Genomic DNA, 13,901 nt, shown 5'->3' with positions numbered 1-13,901 from the left:
TCGCAGAGCAGAGGTTCCATGCTGGGAAGAGCAAGCTGAAAAGGCCTGAGTCTACCATCTTTCCCAGCTGCCCACTTATACAATGGTAGTATCACTGAGGTGGAAGTGGGTCACTATTTGTTCAACCAACTGGGTTGTAATGGCACAGAAATTCTGCCCAGGGATAGATTCAGACTGTAACAATAAGAGTTTACACTTTGCCTGGAGTCACTGACTGTCTGAAACAGAAGTTAGAGAAGTTCATGGCTAAGGGTTTTCTTAAACAATGGAGATCTCGATGGCAAGCAGCTTATAGAGAGCAGGCAGCTCTATGATACCAGTAGCAATGAGCAAACTGGTAAAGTAGTCAGAAGTTTAGACAGAATCAGGGAATGAGAAAGCCCTGAAGAGCCCTCTGGGGATCACACTTATCCCTGAGGGTCTGGAAAGTTGTACGTATTTGCAAGGCTACACCATTCAGAGGTAATTAGAATAAGACACAGGGCAGATTTAAAAGCATTCTCAAGCCAGACACAGATGCATCATCCAGGAGGAAGAGTCTTATTGGTTCAGAAGGCTTAGACACCATCTCTCAACCAACACTGGCTGAACAATGAGCTACTCTTACCCAGGTGCTGTTCCTAGGAAAACAAACTTAAAAACAAAGTCATTCATTCTTGGTGGTCTGGAAGACTGTGTTTATTCTGAAGGCTGAAACTTCTCAAGAGTGATGGGAGGGTAATTTCTAAGCTAACAGTCCTTGGCTGAACATGAGGCAAGATCATAAACTTCCTCAAAGCAGTCTCTAAGTCACCCATGTCCAACAGACAAAGGGAAAAAATCTGACCAAGGGGGCTTAAGTACAATATTTGATCAATAAGTTACTTATATTGATACAGGGGCAGTACTCACAGGAAGGCAAGCCAAAAGATAGGGGAACCTTTCTGTGGGGGGAGACCAGAGTCGTTTGCTGAGAAAATACAAGTCGCAGAATTATCTCTATCAAATCACTAAATAAATGAACACACAAACAAACAAACAATTAGAAATAAACCTAGAGGTAACAGGGTTAGTGTCTAGACTTGTTGCCATGAATTATCTAAAATGTCCAGCTTTCAACAAAAAATTATGAGAATGCAAATAAACAGGAAGTGTTACCCATACACAGAAATAAATGCAGGCAATAGAAACTGCCTTTGAGCAGGCTTATATATTGGACTTAATAGACAAAGCATATGTTCAAACAACTAAAGGAAATTATGCTTAAAGAATTAAAGGAAAATGAGAACAATTATTCATCAAGTAGATAATAAAATAATAAAAATTGTAATATATATTATATATATCTATTCATCTATCTTCCAATAGAAATTTTAGAGTTGAAAAGCACAAAAACCTAAATGAAAAATTCACTAGAGGAGCTCAATAGTAGATTAGAGTTGGCATAAGATAGAATAATTGTATTAGTCTGTTCTCACACTGGTGATAAAGACATACCCGAGACTGGGTGATTTATAAAGAAAAGAGGTTTAATGAACTCACAATTCCATGTGACTGGGATGCCTCACAATCATGTTGGAAGATGAAAGCCGCCTCTTACGTGGTGGCAGACAAGAGAGAAAATGAGAGCCACACAAAAGGGGTTTCCTCTTATAAAGGCATCAGATCTTGTGAGACTTATTCAGTATGATGAGTAGAATAGGGGGGAAACTGCCCCCATGATTCAATTATCTCCCACCAGGTCCCTTCTACAAGATGTGGGAATTATGACAGCTACAATTCAAGATGAGATTGGAGTAGAAACACAGCTAAACCATATCATTCCACCCTGGCCCCTCTCAGATCTTATGTCCTCACATTTCAAAACCAATCATGCTTTCCCAACAGTCCCCCAGAGTCTTAACTTATTTCAGCATTAACTCAAAAGTCCACAGTCCAAAGTCTCATCTGAGCCAAGGCAAGTCTCTTCTGCCTATGAGCCTATAAAATCAAAAGCAAGTTAGTTACTTCCTAAATACAATCAGGGTACAGGCATTGGGTAAATATAGCCATTCCAAAGGGGAGAAATTGGCCATAACAAAGGGGCTACAGGCTCCATTCAAGTCCTGAATCCAGTAAGTTGGTCATTAAACCTTAAAGTTCCAAAATGATCTCCTTTGACTCTATGTCTCACATCCAGATAATGCCGATGCAAGAGGTGGGTTCCCATGGCCTTGGGCAGCTCCACCCCTGTGGCTTTGCAGGGTACAACTCCCCTCCTGACTGCTTTCATGGGCTAGTTTTGAGTGTGTGTGGCTTTTCTAGGTGCACAGTGCAAGCTGTGGGTGGATTTACCATTCTGAGGTCTGGAGGATGTGGCCTTCTTCTCACAGCTCCACTAGGCAGTGCCCCGGTGGGGACTCTGTGTGGGGACTCACACCCCACATTTCCCTTTGGCACTGCCCTAGCAGAGGCTGTCCATGAGGGCTCTGCCCCTGGAGCCCATCTCTGCCTAGACATCCAGCCATTTCTATACATCCTCTGAAATCTAGGTGGAAAGAAAAGTTAATGAAAATAAATGAATGAAGCCTTGAAGAAATATGGGCACCATTAAGTGTACCAACCTATGTCTAGTAGGACAACCAAAGAACAGAAGAGAGAGAAAGGGACTGAAAAAAATATTAAAATAATTACGGGAGAAAACTTTTCAATTTTAATGAAAAACACTTATTTACACAGACAAGAAGCTCAGTGGATTCTGCATAAAATAAACACAAAAAGATCCACATCCAGACGCATTACAATAAAAATGTTAAAAGCCAAAGATAAAGAGGAAACCTGGAAAGCAGCAAGAGAAAAAAAATGACTCATCATTTACAAGGGCACCACAGTAAGATTAACAGAGCTGACATCTCTTCAGAAACAAAGGAGGCCAAAGGCAATGGGGATGGCATTCAAAGGGCTGAAAGAAAAGTAACTGTCTCCAGTCAAGAATTCTATATCCAGCAAAACTGTGCTTCAAAAATGAAGATAAAATTCACACAGTCCTAGATAAACAAAAACAGAAAATTCATTACTAGCACACTTACCGTACAAGAACTGCTAAAAGAACTTCAGGCTGAAAGAAAGTGACAGCAGACAGTAATTTGAATTTACATAAAAAAAAAGGGCTCTGTAAAGGTAATTAGGTAGGTAATGACAAAACACAGTATAATTATACATTTTTTCTTATCTAATTCTAAAAGCAATCACATAAACAGTATCTATAAAATAGTATTGTAATGCCTATAAGATATAGAATTGTAATATATTTGACAATAAAACATGAATGAAGCTCTACTGGAAAAAGGAAGTGACAGAAGGTGGTAAGTAGAATACACAGGAAGAAATGAAGAGAGTCCAAGATGATAAATAATAAGCTTTGTTTAAAAAGTCTCTATGTATTTGAGCTCTCTTTTTCTTTTCTCTTAGCTTCTTAAAAGAGACATAAGTTGGCTGGGCAGAGTGGCTCATGCCTGTAATTCCAGCACTTTGGGAGGCCGAAGTGGGTGGATCGCGAACTCCTGGAGGTCAGGAGTTCGAGACCAGCCTGGCCAACATGGTGAAACCCTGTCTCTACTAAAAATACAAAAATGTACTGGGCGTGGTAGCAGGCACTTGTAATCCTAGCTACTCGGGAGGCTGTGGTAGGAGAATCTCGAACCAGGAAGGCAGAGGTTTCAGTGAGCTGATATCACACCACTGCACTACAGCCCGGAGGACAAGAGTGAAACTCTGTCTCAAAAAAAGAAAGATATAAGTTTTTATAAAGGAATTATGACAATGTATCATTTGGTTTGTAATATATATAGACACGTGAATAAGAGAACAAAAAGAGTGGAAGGGAAGAGAGCTATATCTATGAGTAAACTTTCTTTGTCTTACTGGAGTTGAATTAGTATAAAGATGAAGTAGATTCTGGTAAATTAACATGTATATTGTAAGCCCTAGAGCAACCAATAAGAAATATCACAAAAACATAGTTAAAATTATTAAAAGAATTAAAATAGTATGCTTGGAAGTATTCACTTAAGACAAAAGGAGATAATAAAAGAGAAAAAGAGGAACAAGATAGAATAACTATTTAAGTACCATTAGGTAGGCATCCCATGATGTGGTCTCTCAATACTCAATAATCTCATTGATTTAAGATTGAATTATGTTTTCTTATTAGGCTCATTTCTTCCCTAAAATTAATATTCTATTCATGGCTCTCCTTGTGTTTAAAATTTTTTAAAAAATTAATATGAATCCATATAACATTTTGTTTCAGTTGACTCCTATATTAAATTTACTGCTTCATCATTCTCCTCTTAAAGATATTACTTATAGAACACATTCACAGAAATGCACAAAGATACACATTGAGATACACACTTTATTTTGTATCGTTAGTTGTTTAACTACATGCTCACCTGATATTTATTCTCTGATGCTACCAATATTGATATAAGGATGCATTAATTTATATGTATGTTCTGGCCCTACACATATCTAGAGGAAAAAAGCAGCCATTGATTTTGAAATGTATTTCAGTGGGATGCATCAAAGCAACCATTTCATGGCTCACTTCATATCCTAATATCTCTTAAAGAAGAGAGTGTTTGTATGTAGAAGTAGGTGCATACTAATGATTAATGGTGCTCACAATTACACAGAGAGCATAGCATATCCATATAGAGCAATATGTTTAGAAATATTTATATATTTATACAATTTTGTATATTTATAATATATGACTTTAATGAATGGCATGTTTGTATATGCGTGCACATACACACACAAGAACTTCTATCATGAAGTGTTATGGACGTGCTTTGGTGCTTGGAAACATGGGTGTGCTCTAGGCATAGCACTATGACAACTTGGCAGGACTGCTAAGTGTACAGCTGGGAGAATCAGACTGCCTGCATGCAACTCCCAGCTCTGCCATTTATTAGACATGTTACTTGATATCTAGAAAATGTGATAGTGCTTCATGGTGTTCTTGAAAATTAAATGACTTCTTAATGCGTATGAAGTCCTAGAAAGCACCAGGCAAATAGTAAATGCTCAATTTTAGGTATCATTCTTGATCTTCTTTTGATTCTACCCTTCCAGGAGATAAAAGATTTGTTTTGTTTTGTTTCATATCTGGATCATGTGTTAAATTTAGATTGCTTCCAACCTAAGAAGAGATCTTCATAACATGTCTTATTGTAATAATGTTTGCAACTGTCACACTTTTATCTGTAATCCCTTTACAGTTTGCAAATTATAATATGCAGCTATTAGCATGTTATGAGTTTTACCTGGGAGATGGCTGATTTTCAGGCATAAGTGCATTTATATTACTTTTCATGGATCTTTTGTGTGGTATCTAAACAGGGTAAGGGTATGATAATAACACAGTATTTTGGGACCCTTCCATGTGGTCTGCCTGACTCTTGTTTCTCCCTGTTTCAATTCTTTCTAGATATGAGGGTAGGGGTGTTTTTCTCTTTTGTTCACTGTTATGTCTATCACCTAGAATTGTGCCTGGCAATCAGTAAGCACAGAAGTATATATTATTGTATCTCATAATCTAAAACCATTTACTTACTTTCCAGTAGATGCCCAAGTTCTTTAATTTTATTCTGGTCTCAAACTACCTTACATAATAACGATTTTAAAAAATACATGTCTGATGCTGTATTAACCTGTTTTCACACTGCTGTCAAGAAATACTTGAGGCCGGGCACGTGGGCTCACGCTTGTAATCCCAGCACTTTGGGAGGCCAAGCTGGGTGGATCAAGAGATCATGAGATTGAGGCCATCCTGACTAACACGGTGAAACCCCGTCTCTACTAAAAATAAAAAAGAAATTAGCTGGGCATGGTGGTGGGCACCTGTTGTAGCTACTTGGGAGGCTGAAGCAGGAGAATGGCATGAACCTGGGAGGCAGAGCTTGTAGTGAGCCGGGATCGCGCCACTGCACTCCAGCCTGGATGACAGAGCGAGACTCCATCTCAAAAAAAGGAAAATAATTACATGAGACTGGTAATTTATAAAGGAAAGAAGTTTAATTGACTCACAGTTCTGCAAGGCTTGGGAGGCCTCAGGAAACTTACAATTGTGATGGAAAGGGAAGCTGGCATCTTTTTCACAAGGTGGCAGGAGAGAAAAGAGCACATGAAGGGAGGAACTGTCAAACACTTACAATACCATCAGATATTGTGAGAACTCATGAGAACAAGATGGGGGAAACCACCCCCATGATCCAATCATCTCCCACTAGGCCCCTCCTTCGACACATGGGGATTATGAAAATTACAATTTGAGATGAGACTTGGGTAGGGACACAGAGCCAAACCACATCAGATGCTTCTGTTAAATTGAATAGTTGGTCATAATCTGAGCATCCTCCTTCTTTCTTTCCTTTGTGTCTGTAGAGATACTACCTGCTCTACCTGTTGAAAATGGTGCCATTGCTTCTTTCATTACAAGCCCTACCCATCCACCAAGACCAGCACAGACTCTATCCTGTTTACCTTAATCGTCTTCCTCCTTCAGCTCCCCTCCTGTGAAAGTTACTTGCTTTATATTTATTTCCTGTGTCATTTAACCACTTGTATGTTCTAGTACAGTTATTTGTGCATTCTATATCTGCCTTTGGAACAGGAACCTTGTCTGTTTCACCATTGTATTCTCCATAGTGCATGTAGGTAGCAAATATTTGACAAAAGCAAATATTTAATGAAGACCCACTCAGTGATACTGAACCCAATGACCAGTTTGCTTCCTAGGAATATGAGTGATATTCTCTTCCTGTGTTTTCTAAAAAGATTTGCCTAGTGAATGTTTAAACAAACTCACATGTCGAACATCATAGTATTTCATAATAGTCCCTGGACTTGGTATCAGATATACTGAGTCAAATCCAGGGAGGCTGTGTGACTTTAGGATGATAACATACCTCTTTAAGAGTCTTGGTTTTCTTGTCTGAAAGTAGGAATAATAGAATCACACTATAGCATTAATTGAGGTAACATATTGTTGGGGAAGGTCTGGAGGGGATCCTAACCAAAGTGCTTAGACTGAGGAAGGTATCAAATAAAAGTGAGTTTTCAGCCAGGCGTAGTGGCTCATGCCTGTAATCCCAGCACTTTGGGAGGCCAAGGTAGGTGGATTGTTTGAGGTCAGGAGTTCAAGACCAGCCTGGCCAACATGGCGAAACCCCATCTCTACAAAATATCCAAAAATCAGCTGGGCATGGTGGCATGTGCCTGTAATCCCAGCTACTCAGTAGGCTGAGGCAGGAGAATTGCTTGAACCAGGGAGGCAGAGGCTGCAGTGAGCCAAGATTGCACTGCACTCCAGACTAGTCAACAGAGTAAGACTCTGTCTCAAAAAAAATAAAAAAATAATAATTGAGTTTTCCTCTTTCCCTATTTGAATAAAATAAAATGAGTTTTTCAAGGGTGTCATTAGCTTTCTGTTATTGTTCTAGCTCTGCTTCTATCAGATATTCTTTGAATGGGCCAAACTCTTACAATGGCTGGACACTGGGGATGTTATGATGCCAGACTATGCTGTTACCTTTCCTTCCTTTAAAAGCTCTCTGGTAAATATCAATTTGTCTGCTCTGGTGGTTATAAACTGCTGCTCTCCTCCTATTCTTCATGGAATAAAGGGATTCTAAGTTTTGCTATATGTACTTGTGTTTTATCTATACCATACAGAATTGCAAAGAATACTATCTGTGGGGGCATTTTCACTTTTTCAAAATATCTTCATATCCATTATTTAATTTGGTATCCTTCACAAGTCTGTGAACCTGGTAGGGCAGGTACCAGTGTCATCATAATCCCCTTACAAATGAGGAAATAGAGCCTCAGAGTTTAAGTGATCTGCCCAGGGTCACATAGATAAAAAGGGGGCAACAACAAGGGTTCATCAAACACAAATCACTAGGCTACAAATCTGGCACCCTCTCTACTCTGCTTAGCCTGAAAGCAAAGGGGTATTTGGCAACTGTAACATCCGTCATCCTAACGATCTTCTCCATTCTTCTTTGGCAGAGGCATCCATCCTGAGTTATGATGGTAGCATGTACATGAAGATCATCATGCCCATGGTCATGCATACTGAGGCAGAGGATGTGTCCTTCCGCTTCATGTCCCAGCGAGCTTATGGGCTGCTGGTGGCTACGACCTCCAGGGACTCTGCCGACACCCTGCGTCTGGAGCTGGATGGGGGGCGTGTCAAGCTCATGGTTAACTTAGGTATCGTATGAAGTACCCTCTGCCACTCTGTTTGGGCTTGTCTTCCCTTTCTTTTCTGATTTTCATTGGTTTGATTGAATTCTTTGTTTGTTTCTTGAAAGTTAGCTGCTCACCTCTTGTTTAATAGACCAAGGATAAACCCAACAGCAACAAACACCTCCTTGTTTCTGCATGAGGTTTTGATGTCAATTTCTGGTTTCTGACAGTGGTGATTTCTTTACTAGATTATTTGTTTTCTAAGTTTCCTTTCTTGGTTTTTTGGAATTGTTTAGCTTTGTGTAAAACACGCTACTTTGGTCCATCTTTTGATCAATCATATTCCCATAAGTCCAACTCCTCCGTCACCACTCAAAACAGTCAAAGCTCAGGACAGGGACAGGGCAGGAAGTGGAGGCAAAATGTGGATGGTGGGGTTGTAGGAAATTAAACTATGTGGGTAGAGTGAGAAGTACATTGTTTCTAGCTCCACAGTTACTATGCAAATGGAGAATTCTGGTGGCCTTGATGACACTGATATCTCCTTTGACTTTCTCCTAGAGGGAGGACAAATCAATTGTTGTTCCCTTGGAAAATAATGCCCTAAGTTGAGAGTCTGTGACACGTGGAAGGAAAATGTGACTCCTGATACCTATACCAATTTTTCTTCTTGAGATTCTTAACCATCACTCAGCATCCCCTTGTGCAAAGATTGTTACCTCGTACTGTCACTCACTAATAACTCTCTTCTCCTCATATAACACATATCTATTTTACCTCAGAGTTGAAAAATTGTGACTTCAAAGTTGTAGCTTTATCGGAATAGGATTTTCTCTTTCGTTGTAATTACCTATAACAAAATCTTTGGAAATTTTCCTTTTTATGGCCTCACATTCTCTTCTGCTATTGACCTTTACTGAATTCTAATTGATATTCTATAGAGATTGGGGTCCTCTTAGTTTTTGGCAAGAAAAAAATAAACCTCTCCATTTCTGCTGTTTCTAATCAGCAGAAAGTCAATACCCAGCATTGATAAGATTAGTGAGATAGCTGGGTCCAAACTTTCTAAGCTAGTGAATTTATTTGGGTATGTAGAATATGTTTGAATATAGCGATACCTTATAAAGATTTCAGTGAAATGGTTTGTCAGAGCCATGGAGAAAAAAATGATGAACAAATGTACCAGATGTGAGATCATATGTAGGCCTAGATGTCCTGGTGGGAAGGTGGGGTTTTTGAATCCATTCCAATCTTATCTACTGTCAGGTTAACTGGACATACTTGGAAAATGCCTACACCATAAACCTAAAATCTCTGGGACACAAAGGACTGTTTTGAGCAGTGACTTCTTTAGTTACGTCTTTTTTTTCTTCTAGTTTGCAGTGTTTACAATACTGTGCCCTTTTTCTTGTCCAACTTCATTTGACTTCTGTTGTCAGTGTGTCTCTTGGTTTTTCTTTTGTTTGTGTATGTGTGTGTTTGGTCATTTTAGGTTATATTTTTTTCTTTTGCTGGATCTTTTTGTGTGCGTGTGTTCCTGAGTTTCCAATCCTCCCTGCCATCAACCATGGTAAATCAAAAGATGGTATTCAACCCTTCAAAGGCCCAAAGCCTGCGGCCCGCATAGCAAACAGCCTTGAGAACAGAGTGTACTGAGCAGCCTACAGAGACTGGCATACCCCTGACCCTACTACCTTCCATCCCTGCAACATCCTCCCCACCTTAAATCAATGTAAGAGTGTGTTACCTAAAACCAATAGCCAGCAGCTGATTATTTCCTTCTCAGAAAAACAACAGAAGAAATAAAAAAAACAGAACCAAATGCCACCCCCTAACTAGCTCACTGAAAAAGATGATGAAGACAATTTTTATCTTTGGATCTATTTCAAAGTCAGAGAGAGACAAACATATGAGAATGATTCAGCCCCACGGGATCCTGAGGGAGTGCACACTGTGTCATTCAACACACATTTTTTCCCTGTTAGATGTTGTCTAGTTGAGATTAGAGTGTCAACTTTGACAGCTCTCACATCTTAGAAGGAAAAACTGGGGTCAGTGGGGGTAGAAATAAAAGGGTATGAGAAATAAGGAAATAAGTGTACAGATTCTCATCCTCTCTCTCACACACACACACATACACCTTGAGTTAGTCATATATCCCATATGCATTCCTAGAAGCATTATTTTTGTATTTTAAACTCTAGCCAAAATCTGGAAGATGTGCTTTTCCGATAGACTTTGCTTTGTTGTTGTTGTTGTTGTTGCAATTTCAATCTAGCTCCTGCTGAGTTGAACCGTCTCAGGCAAAAGAGAAGTAGCCCCTCTGTAGAGGGCATTGTGCTTGTCCAGAAGCCACAGTTAATTTTTCTACCCCAAAGGATATGGTTCATCATAATTACTGGATTGAATTTATTTAACTTTCTTTCCAACCTGACATGGAAAGCTGAACTTAAACTCTTACACTTGTGTAGATGCAGCTCTTCCTATCTATGCCCTGTTGAAAGGTTTTCCTTCTCTCCCCTCCCCAAAATATACCCCTTTGTAAATATTTTCTTTTCTTTGTCATGAATTTATATTTCCTTTTTCTCAGTTATAGAAGAAAATGTCTCCAAGTAGAGTTTGCCTTCGCATGCATTCCACCAAAACTAAAGTCAGATGATCACTCAAGTAGAGTTTGCCTTCGCATGCATTCCACCAAAAGTAAAGTCAGATGATCACTCAAGTGGAGTTTGCCTTCGCATGCATTCCACCAAAACTAAAGTCAGATGATCACTCAAGTAGAGTTTGCCTTTGCATGCATTCCACCAAAACTAAAGTCAGATGATAACTCAAGTGGAGTTTGCCTTCGCATGCATTCCACCAAAACTAATTTCAGATGATCTCTGTGCTCCTTCACTCTATTCAAGTTGTGCCTTTTTTCTAGCCCATGCACTGCACTAATAATATTTTAGTTTATTTCAAATTGATCACACATATGCACTCATAATTTAAAAGCCTAGTATATATTTCCCTGATGTAACATATCTTCCAAATGCCCTCATGATTTAAAAGCCTAGTATATATTTCCCTGATATAACATATCTTCCAAATGTTAAGGAGACTATGGTTTTCCAATGGCTTTGTCTTCTGCAGGCAGCCATATGTGGTGCTAATGGGTAGGAGAAATATCCTATAACTCAGCACAACTTTTAAAAAGTTGAGAGGTTGACTACTGATCAACCATATTTTGATCCTTCAGAATTATAAGCTATAACATTTTATTATTACAGCATATTTAAAGATTTTAAAGACCTTGTCTTATTTTAATCTCATGATCTCATGAGATTAATGATAATCTCTTGATAATTTTGTGAGATATATCAAGCAAGTGTTTTTATGCTTACTTTTACATATGTGTAGCACAGAGAGAAATATATGACTTTTCAAAGCTTACATAAAAAGTTGGAGGCAGCGCTGGAACCAGAACCCATGTCTCTAAACTGCTAGATCAGCCTGGGTTATTTGTTCCCTCCACAGATCAGCACTATGGGTCAATGATGTGTCAGTCTTAATGGCTTCCAATTGTTTTCACGATGGTCACCTTTGAAACACACACAGAAAGAATCTCCATTTTCCTCAGTGCCCAGTTTGAATTGAGCTGCACTAGAGAAAAGACAGTTGATATGGACAAAGCCTTTAAAAGATCCTTAGCAGAGTGCCAGGAGCCCTTCTTCAATGGCAGACTCTGAGGGAGTGGCATGCAGTTTGGTTAATTGCATTTGAATTCTCCAGATGTTCCCTCTCTGGAAATGTGGACTTGCTACTACTGTTTACCATATACATTATTGAAGACACACAGCTCTTAGAAACATTTACCTCTTCCATGCTCCACCCAAAGCTCAACAATGAGATAAACTTTCTTGGCCAGGCGCCTTAATCTGTTATTACAGGCACTTATGCCTGTAATCCCAGCACTTTGGGAGGCCAAGGCAGCGGATCATGAGGTCAGGAGGCCAGCCTGGCCAACATGGTGAAACCTCATCTCTACTAAAATACAAAAATTACCCAGGCGTGGTGGTGCACGCCTGTGATCCCAGCTACTCGGGAGGCTGAGGCAGGAAAATCGCTTGAACACAGGAGGTGGAGGTTGCAGTGAGCTGAGATCTCACCATTGCACTCCAGCCTGGGCAATAGAGTGAGGTTCTGTCTCAAAAAAAAAAAAAAAAAAAGAAAGAAAGAAAAACTTTCTATCATTTACCATAATTAAAAAAAAATTAAAACAGGCAGCATACAAATACGAACACACACACATCAAAAGATATGCCAAGACTTAGGTGGACTTTTTTCAAGCAAAAAGTCTGGCTGCTACCAAAAGTAGATTTAAAGGAAATTGCCCTCCCAACTCAGTTATTTGACTCATGTTTTTTATTAAAACAAAAAAAACGACATATATAAATGTGTATGTGTGTCTATATACACACGTACACACACACACACACACACACATATATACACACACGCACACGTATATATATACACATACACATACACATTCAGTAACAAGAACACCCCCTCAGAGCCTATCAAGAAGGCTCTGGGATAGATTTTCCTTCTCAAACCACTTATTCTTCAGGTAAAATAACAAAGTAATTCTTCACATATTGATGTGAAGTAAACAAACAGTCTGCCATCTTGGAAGCGCCAAGCCCTCACATTGGTTTAAAGACCCCATCCACTTTACATGAAATCATTTGGGTGACCCAGAAAGATGAGCCCAAGCCAGCACCTCTCAGTAGGCCAGCTTCTCATCTAATAGTAAAATCCTCAGCTACACAGAAGCCGAAGACAAAACCCACTTGTTGTTTACAGGCCTTGGGATTGTTGTTTTAGGCTCACTCTTCCTCTCTCATAAGCATGCCCGTACATCAGTTTCCTCTCTCTCTTTAATATGTCAGGAAGGGACATTTCTCCATCTTTGGGTGATGGTAGGTGCAGTCAGTAGCTGAAGCCATCACCTCTTCCTCCCTCCCTGCCCTCCCTCCTTCCAGTCCTCACCAGGGGCATGGCCTCCTCTGTCTGGTGATCGTACCAGTTGCTCCAGGGCTGTTTGCTCCCACTTTTCTGTTGCGGTTGACGACACATGACAAACCTAACTGCACGAAACCAAACCCAGATTTTTCTCAAGAGATGTTCTTCTCGGGAACAAATAAGCATTCTGCCTCCTTCCTCAGGATAACTGGGTGCTATAAATCACTCCTCTCCAGATTTCACTTAGCTTCATTCTCCCCTTTATTCTTGCTCCTTTAAAATGATTCACTTTGGGGAATTCAAATGGTGGCATCATCCTTCACAAGTCCTCTAAAAACCCAATAGTTTTTAGAGGAAGAAGAGTACTTTGTGACTATATTTTCCCCTCTACCTTTCTTCCTTTAAAAAACAAACAAACAAAAAACAAACAAAAAAAAACCCATCATTTTGCTTCTACCTTTTGGGGTACAACAGTAAACAAATCCTTATTGGAATTTTCACCATGGTAAACCAACCTTAGGCTGAACTGGGCAGCTTGGTAACAACTAACCTGAGACCTTTCTCTGACCTTTTCTGCCCAGTCCCCTATTACTGCCCACTGATTCTACTCAAGGACTTCTATGTTGTGTGTCCATGACTCCCAAGCAGAGATTAATACAGTGATAGATATGCTGATC

The 13,901-nt window shown here is 39.6% G+C and overlaps 1 protein-coding gene across 15 annotated transcripts in view; it reads left to right on the top strand.

Annotated features, from left to right (window-relative positions):
* The window catches only part of LOC105495829 (neurexin 3), a 1,710,602-nt gene that overhangs the window by 652,347 nt on the left and 1,044,354 nt on the right, over window positions 1–13,901 (top strand). For all 15 annotated transcript variants that reach the window (XM_024797315.2, XM_024797314.2, XM_024797313.2 and 12 more), the window contains one exon: window positions 8,038–8,241. In XM_024797315.2, coding sequence (XP_024653083.1) covers window positions 8,038–8,241 — 204 coding nt within the window. The remainder of the gene's footprint in view (window positions 1–8,037; window positions 8,242–13,901) is intronic.

This window comes from Macaca nemestrina, chromosome 7 (genome assembly GCF_043159975.1).
Source record: "Macaca nemestrina isolate mMacNem1 chromosome 7, mMacNem.hap1, whole genome shotgun sequence".
NCBI lineage: Eukaryota > Metazoa > Chordata > Mammalia > Primates > Cercopithecidae > Macaca > Macaca nemestrina.
Note: the sequence above shows the minus strand (reverse complement) of the source record. Positions and strands in the feature narration are given on the sequence as shown.